The sequence below is a fragment of the Eumetopias jubatus genome, unplaced genomic scaffold, assembly GCF_037043125.1.
Source record: "Eumetopias jubatus isolate StellerSeaLion01/CBP00866 unplaced genomic scaffold, mEumJub1_p1.0 scaffold_3, whole genome shotgun sequence".
NCBI lineage: Eukaryota > Metazoa > Chordata > Mammalia > Carnivora > Otariidae > Eumetopias > Eumetopias jubatus.
The window spans coordinates 28,492,865-28,507,595 of record NW_028274809.1 but is presented as its reverse complement, the minus strand read 5'-3'; the positions used below and the strand labels follow the sequence as shown (position 1 = coordinate 28,507,595).

The following is a 14,731-nucleotide window of genomic DNA, read 5'->3' as shown; positions in this document are numbered from 1 at the left end:
TCTTGATAATATTTGTTGAAAAGGAAACAGAAGTTATTGAGATGAATAATTTCTTTTTTTTTTAAAGATTTATTTGAGAGAGAGAATGAGATAGAGAGAGAGAGCATGAGAGGGGGGAGGGTCAGAGGGAGAAGCCGACTCCCTGCTGAGCAGGGAGCCTGATGCAGGACTCAATCCCAGGACTCCAGGATCATGACCTGAGCCGAAGGCAGTCGCTTAACCAACTGAGCCACCCAGGCGCCTGAGATGAATAATTTCTGATGTAGCCTTCTTAGAGAAGGAAAATGTCCATAAACTTTGTATTCATAATATTTGTAAATGAAATTAGATTTATTTCCTCCCTAAGGAACATTTCATGTTTTCCATAGATCTAAATATGCTACTTCCAGCTGCCTGCTGGTGAAGGATATTACTGACTCTTGGAAGTTACATGGAATTGTTTGAATTAGAATCCTAGATTCATCAGTTTCTGATTTTTTTTTTTTTAGCTAAGTTATATTCTTATGTACAATACTACATCTGGCCTCTGGCCATATCAAAGAGCTTAGAGTTTTAACCTTTTTCTGATAAGTTATTTTATCAGTCACCCCTTAAAGGTGTGAGGAATTAATAGGTAACCAATGAATTTAAATAGAAGTTAAGAATGAATTATAGCTACATTCTACATGCATGACTCTCAGGGACAGAATGTGGAGCAGAAAAGAAAGTCACATATGTATACGATGATTATTTATGAAGTTCAAAAATACACAAAACAAACGCACTGTCTAGGTATACAGATGTGGTAAACTTAAAGAAAAGGAAGAAAATGATAAGTATAAAATTGACAATAGTAGTTTCATGGAGGGCTCAGAGGGGAATGGGATTGGGTAGGGGAATACAGGCATTTCAGAGTCAGTGCTAATGGTGTATTGGTATTTGTGGCATCAGGATTCTTTATTCATTACATGTATTTTATAAATTTTAAAAATTGATTCTCCATTTAATAGAACAATAAAAAAGTATAGGGATTCTCAGTTCTTTCTTAACTTTAGCTAGCAATGCCTTTTAGTTGTACCTGGCTCTATTGTGTGAGTCCAGAATTGGCAAGTGTTGAAAGCTTCCTAAGACATGTAGGTTAGATGTCAAGGATAGAATAATTTTATTTCTGTGCTAATTGTTTCATGTTCATTATCTTTTAGTTATTGTATCTCTGGGACAGGCACCACTTTCTCCTTTTGACAGATGTAGAAGCTGAGGTTTAGAGAGATTAACTGATGGACCCGAGGTCATACAGCTAGTAAGAGGGAGAGCCTGCACTTGGACCTAGGTCTGACTCTGCGGTGCTATTCCAGTGGGCTGTGGGGACTGAGAATAATATACTTGAACTCAGGATTTCCCTCCAAATCACTTCAATTTTGAGTATATGATGGATGAAGGAGTTCTGTAAGTACCCATCCAACCAGTGTTATTATTTTAAGGGCATACCGTATACTTAATAAACTACCAGTCTTTTGGCAGTTGATGTAGTTAATATAAAAACCATAGTTTCTACCTTAATTAAAAGAAGAAAACAAAACTGACATATAATCTCATTATTGCAGGGGAAAACAATCAGCTTTTAAATGTTAAAGCATTTCATTGAAATTGGATTTGCTTGTTACCGACCCAAATCACCTCAGTATTTTTCTGCTTTCTTTGTAGTTTGATTCATCCAGACTCCTCAAATACTCCCCTTTCAACAAGACTTGTATCTGTTCAAGAGGATGCTGGAAAATCTCCTGCTCGAAATAGGTAAACTGCCAAATGAAAACTCCATATTCTGTATTTGATTTTTCTTTCTTTCATGGTAATGAGAAGTGCAAACAGATAAAAATGGGATGGGATTGATTATTATACTTCCTTAGCTCTAAAGCTGAATTAAACTATTGTTTTCCCTTTTGCTAGTCAGCTCTGGCTTGCATTCTCTTCAGTGTCTCTTTTCCAGTATTTGCCACTGGCTTCAGATCTCCATTGGCTTTCTTCTAGCTTAGCAGGTGGCCTTATTTTCTATTATAGAATGAAGAGAGCAGCTAAGAAATAGGCACTTCAGCTCTTACCACCACTTACCAACTTGATTTACACTTAGCTCATCTTTTTCTTTTTTTCTACCTCTTATCCAAGCTAATTCTCCGTTTGTATTCTGGATCCCATCCCTTCTCATTTTTTTGTTAATCATCCTATTGATGTTTGTACCTTCTGCCTCTCATTGCTGACTCCTTACCATTAGCATTTCAACAAACTCGGATAACCTATTAAAAACAAACAAAAATTTTTTCTTTATGGTTCATCTCTCTTTACCTATATTCTCAATTATTTCTTTCCTTAGCCAAATTCCTTGAAATAGTTGCCTGTAATCATTCTGCACCTGCACACTTCCTCCTTTTTCAGCTTACTAGATCTTACTGATGTCCACACCTCTTCACTGAAAATGCTTTCCTTTTTACAAGTTTAAGTGGTGAATAAGTAGTTCTTAACCTGAAGAACTAGACATCTGAATGACCTTGGTTTAACATACTTTCAATTTATTCTTTCTACAAGTACCTAGAAACCAGGAATGTGTAATACAGCAATGAACCAAACAGACAAAAATTTAATACACAAAAAAGCAATAAGACATAGGGGTAGAGATAGGCATTTTAAATAGTGTAGTCAGGAAAGACCTCACTGGGAAGGTGACATTTGAGCAAAGACCTGAGGATGTGAGGGAATGAGCCATGTGGACATTTTGTAGAAGAGTGTACCAAGAAAACAGGAAATAGCAAATTCCTAGAAGGAACATAGCTGTTAGAGGTCCTGTGTACCTGGAGTAGAAGGTTCTTACAGTTAATTGTAGGACTTTGTCATTTATTCTGGGTGAAATGGGAGGTACTAGAGAGTTCGAGTTTTTAAAAAACTTTTAAAATTTTGAAAAAATTTCAAATTTGCAAAAAGTTGCAAGAATAATAAATTTTAACATATTCTTTATTAAGGTTCACTATTTTACATTTTCCCATTTGCTTTGTTACTATTTATATAATAGATTTTTTTTCTGAATCATTTGAGAATAAGTTGCAGACATCAGGATCTTTTACTTTTTTTTAATTAAAAAACTTCATTTTTTTAAAAAGATTTTATTTATTTATTTGAGAGAGAGAGAGTGAGAGAGAGCATAGAGGAGAGAGGGTTAGAGGGAGAAGCAGACTCCCCGCCGAGCAGGGAGCCCGACACAGGACTCGATCCTGGGACTGCAGGATCATGACCTGAGCCGAAGGCAGTTGCTTAACCACTGAGCCACCCAGGTGCCCCAGCAAACTTCATTTTTAGAGCAGTTTTAGGCTCACAGCAAAATTGAGTGGAAAGTACAGAAAATTCCTATATACCTCCTATGCCCTACCTTCATAACCTCCCCCACAGTCAGTATCCTGCACCAGAGTGGTATATTTGTTACAGTTGATGAACAACAGTAATATATTATCACCCTGCATTGATATATTTTAACCTAAAGTTCATAATTTATATTAGGATTCATTCTTGGTGATGCACATTCTGTGGTTGGGACAGATGTATAATATGATATCCAGTGTTGCAATATACTATAGTTTCACTGCCTTAAAAATTCTCTGTGCTCTGGGGTGCCTGCCTGGCTCAGTCGGTTAAGCATCTGACTCTTGATTTTGGCTCAGGTCGTGATCTCAGGGTGTGGGGTCTCTGTGCTCAGTGTGGAGTCAGCTTGCCCCGCTCCCTGTCCGTTTTCCCTGCTTGTGCTCTCTCTCTCTCTCTCTCTCAAATAAATAAAATCTTTAAAAAGAAAATTCTCTGTGCTCTCCTTATTCATTTCTTCCTCCCCCCAACCCATGGCAACCATTGATCTTTTTACTGTCTCTATAGTTTTCCCTTTCTTATAGTTGGACTCATTCAGAATGTAGCCTTTTCAGATTCTTTCACTTAGTAATATTCATTCAGGGTTCCTCCATGTCTTTTCATGGCTTGATAACTCATTTCTTTTCAGCATTAAATTATGTTCCATTATCTGGAACTTACCTACTGAAGGATATCTTGGTTATTTCCAAGTTTTGACAGTACGAATAAGGCTGCTATAGACATTTGTGTGCAGGTTTTCATGTGGTCATATATTCAGTTCATTTGGATAAATACCAAGGAGTATGATTGTTGGTTCATAGGTAAAGAATATGATTAGTTTGATAAGAAATTGCCAAACTGTCTTCCAAAGTGGCTGTACCATTTTGGATTCCCTAAATGGAAGAAGAAGAATTGGAGATAGGAGTTGTGCTATAGTGAAGGGGGGGGATGCCGCAAGGGGATGTGGAGTTAAAAGACAGTTTTTTAAAAGGTGGGATGAATTACAGTATTTCTGTTGGCAGTGTACAAATGGAGAAGTAGCTGTGCTAATTTACATTGTAGTTCCATGTGTTTTGAATTAATGCTATTGTTGATGTAAGTCTTTGGGAAAGGTATAATTTAGTCAGTATAACTTAAAACTTCAACCAGCATTCTTAATGCTAGGCTACTTATTAGAGTATTTGACGACAAATTTGACTCATTTTCTTTTATTCTTGTTACGGCCATATCGATATGTGCAGTGCAGGGATAGTTAGAATGTTAGAGAAGCAAAACACAGGGATAAAAATACATTCGTTGGAAAGAGATTTTAATTAGTGGAATAAGACATATAGTGGTGACTTTTCACTAAAAGACTATGCCAAGAAATAAATGATTGAAAAATCTTATTTATTTGATACCAGTGGTTTCTCATAAGCTATTAAGAATGACTTTTTGCTAAACCTGTTACAAACCTGTGAATAATTTCTTAAATTACTTTTTTAAAGATTATTTATTTTTGGGGGGAGGGAGAGAGAGCACACATGTGCACGCATATGCACGAGTTGGGGAAAGGGCAGAGGGAGAGAATCCTCAGGTAGACTCCCCACTGAGCGTGGAGCCTGTCTCAGGCCTGATCTCATGACCCATGAGATCATGACCTGAGCCAAAACCAAGAGTTGGACGCTCAACTGACTGAGCCACCCAGACGCCCCAAAATTAAAAGTATCTTTATCTTTATACTGGAGAGAGCATAGTTTTTCAATTGATACCTGGTTTTGAAAGGCAGCCTTGTTGTTAGTTGAGTTACCTTAGACAAATTACTTAATCTCTGATTGGTGATTTCTGTATCTGTAGAATGGATTTAGTAGTACTACTCCGTAGTATGCTGTGAGAATGAGTTTAGTGTCTAACTCATTGTAGATGCTTCTGCCTTTTTATCGTTTATACAGAAGCTAAAATTTGGTTTCATTTTTTTCTAAGTAGAAGCTAACTAAAATTTCTAGCTACAGTTTTTTAATAAATAAAAGCTTTCTTGATGCTATTGACATTCCACTTACAAGTCATTTATCTAGTAACTTTGCCAAGAGGCAAAATTAAGGATATTATATAAGTAATAATATAACAAGAGAGGAAACAAATTTTCACTCATTTTTTTATTGATCAAATTCAAAGTATAATTGAGGACAACAATGCAGTTCTAATAAGAAGAAAGGAATTATTTTGGGGGAATAACATTTGCTTAGTTGGGATTCAGAGTTAATGTTTTCTTTTACCAGAACATTACAGATGTTCATCTAAAGACATTCTTAATTCATTGGTTATGCAAAAACCATTTGGTCTGTGGGCCATAGTTTCCTGTTCCTGAACTGCCAGATCCTTTCTTTCTTTCTTTTTTTTTAAAAGATTTTATTTGTTTATTTGAGAGAGAGAGCTCACAAGCAGGGGGAGTGGCAGAGGGAGAGGAAGAAGCAGGCTCCCTGCTGAGCAGAGAGCCTGACTCGGGGCTCTATTCCAGGACCCTGGTATCATGACCTGAGCAGAAGGCAGAGGCTTAACCAACTTAGCCACCCAGGGGCCCCTGCAAGATTATTTCTGTATTTAGTCTGTGATTCTTCATATTTGTCAGTTAAAATAAAAAAAAAATTAGTTTTCAGCATTGTAATAAGAAGAGTTTATATCCTTTTCCTTTGAAATATTAATGGTAAATATACTATATTTACCATTGCTTTCCTATAATCTTTCCATAGTGACTTTGCTTTACACTTATTCTGAAACAGTTTTAGACTAACACAGAAGTTGGACAATTTATTATAGAGAATTTCTGGATACTCTTCTCTCAGCTTCTCCCAATGATATTATACATAACCATCATAACTACATTTAAAAGTACCCTTAATGTTGGCAAGTAAGCATTTATTTATTTATTTTAAAGATTTTATTTATCTGAGAGAGAGCAAAAGAGAGAGAGCATCGGGGGGGGAGGGTCAGAGGGAGAAGCACACTCCCTGCTGAGCAGGGAGCCTGATGCAGGACTCAATCCTGGGACTCCAGGATCATGACCTGAGCTGAAGGCAGTCGCTTAACCAACTAGCCACCCAGGTGCCCCAGTAAGCATTTATTTAAAAATGAATTTTCACTGTAATTTTATTTACTGATGAAGAATTTACAACTGTGTTTTCACTTTTTGTTTTTATTTCCAGATCAGCTAGCATTACTAACCTGTCACTGGATCGATCTGGTTCTCCCATGGTATCTTCATATGAGACATCTGTCAGTCCCCAGGCTAACCGAACCTATGTTAGGGCAGAGACTACTGAGGATGAACGCAAAATTCTTCTGGTACTGGTCCAGTATCTTTGCTATTTTTGAGCATAAATATTATGTATCTCACTGATTTTTCTTTTTAAGAAACCTACAAATAGCCAGTTAGCATATAAATTAATATAGGAGATAATTAGCTTAAGTTTTTATTAGGATCACCTAAGAAAGTGGTGAAGCATTCGGCGCTCTTATATTGAATTAATATTTTCTTGATCCCTTTCATCTGGTAAGATAAGAATTCAGGCGCTTTACATAGTAAGAGAGCTGAACTTTTAGTTAGGTTCCAGACTGTTTTTAAACTTTGAAACATGTTTCTCATACACATGGAATGCTTTGCATACCTTTATACTATATGTTTATATGAGATACTGATCAGTTGTTTATTGAATTTATCTATGTGTAAAATACTGTGTTTATTTATTTTGAGAGTGACTCAAATGGAAATTGGCTTCTATCCTCAAGCTTAAAATTCAAAAGGTAGAAATGAGGCTGATGGGCAGGTCCTTAATAGTAAAAAAGTAATACTTTTGAATAAGAAATAGGTCATTAGTGGTGAGGGCTTTAAACTGAAAGACTTGGCCTGGACCTTGAAGAACGGAATGGATTTGGGTAGGCATTGAGGAAAACAAATCTTATTTAAAGATGTGACAAGGTATAGAGATGAAAATAAACATGACATTTTCCATGCACCAAAGTAGGACTTATTAGTTAGGAGAGGTTGGGAGGGAGAGTAAGCTCAGTCTGTGCGCAAAGAGATTAAGCTGGAGTGTGTGGGCAATGAACATGGAAGTTACTTGGGGTTACCTGGTGGAACATGGTGAGTTCAGCCTTTACAAGTTTAGATTTGAACCCATAGGTGCTGAGCAATGTTGGAAGTTTTTTTGAGCAGGGAGTCATTCACGGAAGGCCTTCCTTTAGGAAGATTCACCTGGCATTTGGGTACAGGTGAGAAAGGTGGTGGGAAGCTGCTGAAGTGAAGGCTACGAGAAATAGATTGGTGTGATTATTCTCCCCTCTCCCTTGCCCTGGCTCCAAAGAGGAGATTTTGCAATTTTGTACTTAGATAACTAGGAGACTGATCATGTGTGCCATTGACTGAAAAAAATTATTTGGGATAGTTGGGTTTTTTTTTCCTTAAAGATTTTATTTATTAGGGAGAGAGAGAGCACAAGCTGGGCGGTGCGGAGGAATGGCAGAGGGAGAGGGAGAAGCAGGCTCTCCACTGAGCAGGGAGTCCAACATGGGGCTTGATCTCGGGACCCTGAGATCATGACCTGAGCTGAAAGCAGCTGCATAATCAACTGAGCCACCAAGGCACCCTGGGATAGTTGGTTTTTAAGAGAAAAAGTTACATTTGCAATTAGATGAGCTGAGTTCAAGTGTTCCCCATGCACGTGTCAAATGATGTGAGTTGGCGCTGATAAATCTGAATTGAATTTCCTTTTATGCATCTAAAAAAACAACAGGAAAGAATCTGCAAAGGTATATAATAGTATCCTTCTCAGAAGTAATTATTTGCTCATAATGTGATTTCAGGACAGTGTTCAGTTAAAGGACCTGTGGAAGAAAATCTGCCATCACAGTAGTGGAATGGAGTTTCAGGATCACCGTTACTGGCTAAGAACACATCCTAACTGCATTGTGGGAAAAGAATTAGTTAACTGGTTAATCCGAAATGGACACATTGCTACAAGGTAATGTGATCTTAAGAAAGACTTTTTGATATTATTTATTACTTTATTTTTAATAAGGCCATAACGTTGTAGATAAAAGGGCAGCAAATTTTGTGAATAGGGTGCTGTTTGGTTCCTGCATTTGGTGCTTAGGGTGCTAATGACTCACCCCTCCTCCCTTCTGTGTTTTTTTTTTTTTTTTTTAAAGATTTTACTTACTTATTTGACAGAGACACAGCGAGAGAGGGAACACAAGCAGGGGGAGTGAGAGAGGGAGAAGTAGGCTTCCTGCTGAGCAGGCAGTCCGATGCGGGGCTCGATCCCAGGACCCTGGGATCATGACCTGAGCCGAAGACAGACACTTAACGACTGAGCCACCCAGGCGCCCCTCCCTTCTGTGTTTTAACCAGTAATGAATAGACGCAAGGAGCAAATGGGGTCGCAGTTTACCTTATTTATTAAAAGCAGGAGTGTGCAGTAATTCCCCAACACAAAGCTCTCTGATTAAGCAGGATTTGGGAATGTTGCTAGGTATTAAGATCACAGTGGATTCTCCTGCTACTGTTCCCTAATCTGGACATTGCAACCTGTCCTATGGAATTGAGTTCATAAGTCACACCTGAAGTGTCTTGCTCGCCTCAGAAATCATTTGTGAGAAACAGACAGACAGGTCCTATTGCCTTTCAAGGCAGCATGTCTCTAAGCTATTTTAGTTGATTAGATTAGCTATTCCTTTCCTAGGAACAAACATGTAGCAAGAGAGTAAAAGCTTTAGCAGTGAAACCCTGGGGTCCAGTTTTGGCTATATTTCTTTTTAGTTTTGTGCTTTTACTCAAGTTACTTAATCTTGAACCTTGGACCTCTCAGTTCCAATGTGAGGAGAATATATGGTGCTGTGAAGAAGCCGTAACAATGAAATGAAATAATATGGGCTAAAGTGCTTTATAAATTGTGAAATACCATGAAAGTGCAGTGTGTTAAGTATCTATTTCATGTGTATATGTATATATAAAGTGTACATATATTATTATTTTTTAAAGTTTTGTTTATGTGAGAAATCGTGAGCACGAGCAGGGGGAGAGGCAGAGGGAGAGAGAAAGGGAGAGGTAGACTCTCTGCTGAGCAGGGAGCCCAATGAGGGGCTTGATCCCAGGACCCTGGGATCATGACCTGAGCTGAAGGCAGACGCTTAACCAATTGAGCCACCAGGGCACACCTTAACTGTCTATATATTATTGTATGTATATTAAGTATCTATTTCATATGTACATGTATATATATATCTGTAATATTTGGTATTGTCTTTTTATCAAGACTGTAAGCTCCTTGAGGGCAGGAACCATGTTAGTCTCACCATTTTGTTTTACTCTAGTGAGGACAGGGGTATGCATGCACTGAGCACTTGATACATGTTTGTTGTAAGTAAAATTAGGTTTTAGTAGGACTGCCTTACCCGCAGGTTCTCCTTTACTCTGGTATTTGGGAAAATCTTTTAATTTAGCTTCAAGTCTCACTTGTTTTACCCCCCACCTATCGCCGGACCATTTGTAATTCCAGCTGATTAGAACAGAAGAAAATTCAGTTTGCATTTCATCTTGTACCTGTGAAATTACTCTGACTTTTAAAAGTTTTTATTTTTCTTGGTCTTAATTCAGGGCCCAAGCTATAGCCATTGGACAAGCAATGGTCGATGGACGTTGGCTGGATTGTGTCAGTCATCACGACCAGCTTTTCAGGGACGAATATGCACTGTACAGACCACTGCAGGTAGTTTTGCATGTCACCGCTGACGAGAGTATGGCTGGCATGTTGTGAAGTCTTTCTTCATCAGTGGGAATAAAAAGTTGTTGAATTAGCCAGAGATACCTTTTCCTGACATGTTTTCCCTGTTGTCTGAAAGTTAAAAATATTTTTACTTGGTAGGGAGGGGTGATGAAAAACCTATTGGAATTGGACACTTTCCAGTTGGCTTGGCTTTTTTTTCTTTCTTTCTTTTTTTTTTTTTTTTAAGATTTCATTTATTTATTTGACAGAGAGAGGCACAGTGAGAGAGGGAACGCAAGCAGGGGGAGTGGGAGAGGAAGAAGCAGGGTTTCCGCAGAGCGGGGAGCCCGATGCAGGGCTCGATCCCAGGACCCTGGGACCATGACCTGAGCCGAAGGCAGACGTTTAACGACTGAGCCACCCAGGTGCCCCATGGTTTGGCTTTTCTTGAGCTGGGCCTCATGGTATTATATATAGTTGCTTGTCATTTACTTTTAATGGTTTTCAGTTTCACTATGTCTGTGTTTTCAGGACTAAGAGAGTATATAAATATATAATAAAAATTGAAAAAATTTAGTATCCCCAATGCAGTAGATTTTGACACATTAGCAGTATTAAATTGTATAGCAGTGGTAAAACAATTATTTATATATATCTTTATTTTAATTAGGGAATAGAAATTATTTAAAATAGAACTTTTTTTAAAGATTTTGATTATTTATTTGACAGAGACACAGCGAGAGAGGGAACACAAGCAGGGGGAGTGGGAGAGGGAGAAGCAGGCTTCGTGCTGAGCAGGGAGCCCAATGTGGGGCTCGATCCCAGGACCCTGGGACCATGACCTGAACTGAAGGCAGACGCTTAACGACTGAGCCACCCAGGCGCCCCTAAGATAGAACTTTTTAAAAAGATAAGCTTTCACTTTTGGTCTATGTTAATTTTATTTTTATATCTATATATATATATAAAATTAGGAATACCTTTGTGAACTAAAATTGGAAACTCAAAGGTTAGAAAAGACAAATGACCAAAAAGACTGGTGTGGTGTTATTTGTTAAAATTTAACAGTTGTTTTCCAGAATGTGTCCTAGCGTTGGCACAGGGTTAGAATAAATTCTAAGCCAGGTTTACTCTCAGGACTAAAAGGGATGAAATGAAACACTGTAAAATATGTATATTATGTTTTCTCATATTAAGCTGTCTGAACCTACTGATTAATGACAATTAGAATTATCAGAGTGGAATTATCAGCATTAATGCTGGTTTACAACTTAGTGTCTATTAATTTGTTTATTTTTATGTAAATTTATTCAGTGTTAGCTTTGTAGAAGTATTGGGCTAGAGTTTATTTGTAGTGTTGCCATTGAACATTGCCACTGAAAGTGAATTACTTGGATCTTGTCTTGATCTTTCCAGAGTACAGAATTTTCCGAGACCCCTTCTCCAGACAGTGACTCAGTGAACTCTGTGGAAGGACACTCTGAGCCGTCCTGGTTTAAAGACATAAAGTTTGATGACAGTGACACGGAACAGATAGCTGAAGAAGGTGACGATAATTTGACTAGTGAGTTTAAACTTTCTAACATTTTAATTTTTATGACTCATTACTGTGTGTGTATGATAAAATGAGTGTCTTGTTTGTTTAGTTGAAACAATCCTACTTTAAGTTTTATGGCACCAACTAAACATCTGATAGCAATCCTTGTTCTAGATACAGTATTTTCTTAAGAAACCAACTTGTTAGGCTACTGGCGTTTTCAGATTTTGCCATAGTCTCTAGTTTGCAGCAGCTTAAAAATAACTCTGAGCTAATAATATCGCAGCAGACAACTTTCTCACCTCTTCACTATGATATCAGACTTTCTCTCTGCAGAACCTCCGATATATTTCTCCATCTTAAAAATTCATCTTATATTTAATGTGTTCCAATTTTATTAAGTCTCCACAGAAGTACATGAAAATACTGTATCCATTTTGGTATTGCACATTGGGCTTGTCTATTAAAAGAACATTTTTCTCCTTTCCTCCAATACCCTGATGAAACCCATTTTTACTCCCCTCCTCTCCCTATATTTCTTTCCCCTCCCCGACACTAAAAGATTCTGCCAGTCCTAGCAAGCGCACATCAGTCAGCAGCTTCCAGTCCACAGTGGACAGTGACTCAGCCGCTTCCATCAGCCTGAACGTGGAGCTGGACAACGTGAACTTCCATATCAAGAAGCCCTCCAAGTACCCACATGTGCCCCCTCACCCTGCTGACCAAAAAGGTAGGAGGGAGTCACCATCTGGAATCCGGGCACAGGCTGGAGAGCTGGGCTACACGATCTCACGCCGGCCTGTCCTCCTGGCTTCCTCTGTCCTCGTGGCGGAGGGGATTCGGTGTGGGTCTTGTTCCCCCCTTTCTCATTTCCCCACACTGCCTCCCCACACTTTTTTTGATTGGTTCCTTTTATTTCTCGTTTTCTCCCTCAGTACCACCACTCCCAATTTAAAGCTGATAGTCTTTAAAAGGACCTACTACTGCTCTTCCCTTAGCATAATGTGCAACTTCCAAGGTGGCATTTCTTTGCATTTATAACATGGATGTTCTGCTCTATTCATTTCTCTTTCTTTATTTAACATTTTAAAGCCTACTTGCTTATGCTATTAACCAGTAACGTAGTATTTCACTAAACCTTTTCAGGTGCTTGAACTATAGTAGGGGGAAAACACACAATCCAAAACATCTTTCTACTATGATTTTAAATGTTTGCTATGGAAAGAACAGACCGAAGATACACATTTCTTTCCTGATACTGTTGTATTTTTTCCATGGTTTCTAACCGTGATGAAACTTCTCACAGATATTTGCCTGCAGGGAAGGGTCGTGTTGATCAGAGTCATGTGTATTCCCAGGCCACGCAGTAGTTATATTTTCTGTTGTTAATAAATAAAATATCATTCTTGTGTCCAGCTCAAAAAAAAAAATGCTTGTAATGTATGTGCCATATTTATAAAAAAGGTTTCTTCTCTGAGTAATACACAGTGATTTTGATAATTTTAGTTGTCTTATTTGAGGGTTTATTCTACTGACTCAGAAATAATAATGGCCATATTGAGAAGACATTGGTATAAAAGGAAAAATAAGATAAATTATTGCTAAAGTCCAATATAGCATTATATAAAAAATGAAATGGATGTCGAGGTTTACTCTGTTGGCTATAACTAAAAGCCAAATTGAATTTTAGCCCTAAAGAGGCATTATGTAAAATGAAAAAGATAAAAAATACATAAGTAAATAAGTAATTGTGAGATTTCATTATGTTGTAGTAACTAAAAAATCATTATAAAGATGAACAACCATTTATTCTATGATTTCACCTGGAGTTTGGATTTTTAACATTTAGCTCTCTAAAGTTGAATTGTTTCCTTAGATTGGAAATCCTTGTCTAATTCCTTGCTACTTCCTATTTTGAATCTAAAAATACCATCAGAAAAGAGAAGCTTTGAACCTAAACATCTGTTCTAAAATAATTGGAAACAAACTCCCATTTCTATAACAAATTTCTAATGGTTGTCAATATTAACCATTACCCTCAAGATGTGGTAAAAAGGCTTTTAAGAGTTACAGTAATGGGGGGAAAAAGAGAGGCAAACTGTAAAACAGACTTAATGATAGAGAACAATCTGAGGGGTGCCGGAGGGGAGGTGGGCAGAGGATGTGCTAAGTGGGGGATGGGTATTAGGGCATTTGTGATGAGCACTGGGTGTTATATGTAAATGATGGATAATCACTAAATTCTCCTGAAATTAATATACTATATGTTAATTAATTGGAATTTAAATAAAAAATTGAAACAACAACAACAAAGAGTTGTAGTAATAAAAAGGTACATCTTATTAAAAAATAGAAATTTAGAGAGAATGCCGTGAAAGAGGAGACTTGACTAGCATTGAACATGAGTAAGATACATATCTTTATGGGAATCCTCAAAACAAATTTTAAGCATGGTGGAGAACATTTGGGTGAGTATGAAAGGACATTGGAGTAGACATGACACTTGGGCGAGATGAACTATAGTCTGGTCTCCTGGAGCATAGTGGGTGATGCTTTTGTAACAGAAATCATAGATGTGGGTCAGAGGTGGCATCTGTTGTGATGCAGGATATCTGTCCTTCGGACATATGTGTTGGCAGTGCAGTTTCATTTTGCTGAAAGTAGAGCATGAAATACATTTTTGACATGAGGATTTCATGTCTTGGAAGGCTAGAAAATTAACGAAAACCATGAAGAAGGTGACCTGTTGTCATAGTATTCAGAATAGCAAAAGATGAACTGTGGAGCACAGTTGGGCAATTTGCTTTAGGATGCCTGACTTCCTAATGTTGAGAGAGGAATGGAACAGGAAGCTTCAATACTGACATTTGTACAGTACAACCTCAAATTGTATCCCTAAGGAAATTTAAAGGGGAAGCATCCGCAGTTGAAAAAATCACCATGACTCGTCTGCAACCTCTCTGTCCTCAACCCTTTAAAAAGATTGTCTACAGAAGTTGTGAGAGATACTCTCATATGAGGATAAATCTGAAAGGGGGGCCAGCACTTAAAAAAAAAAAGACAGGATAGCAGAAGTCCAGCTTGCACTGATGGA

At 37.8% G+C, this 14,731-nt stretch overlaps 1 protein-coding gene across 5 annotated transcripts in view; it reads left to right on the top strand.

The window, feature by feature from the left end:
- Nucleotides 1–14,731, top strand: part of PIKFYVE (phosphoinositide kinase, FYVE-type zinc finger containing) — a 74,228-nt gene that overhangs the window by 15,403 nt on the left and 44,094 nt on the right. For 4 of the 5 annotated variants that reach the window (XM_028112197.2, XM_088021573.1, XM_028112196.2 and 1 more), the window contains exons 7-12: nt 1,684–1,773; nt 6,543–6,681; nt 8,200–8,357; nt 9,992–10,103; nt 11,517–11,664; nt 12,200–12,367. In XM_028112197.2, coding sequence (XP_027967998.1) covers nt 1,684–1,773; nt 6,543–6,681; nt 8,200–8,357; nt 9,992–10,103; nt 11,517–11,664; nt 12,200–12,367 — 815 coding nt within the window. The remainder of the gene's footprint in view (nt 1–1,683; nt 1,774–6,542; nt 6,682–8,199; nt 8,358–9,991; nt 10,104–11,516; nt 11,665–12,199; nt 12,368–14,731) is intronic. The other variant, XM_028112199.2, reaches the window with a different exon arrangement.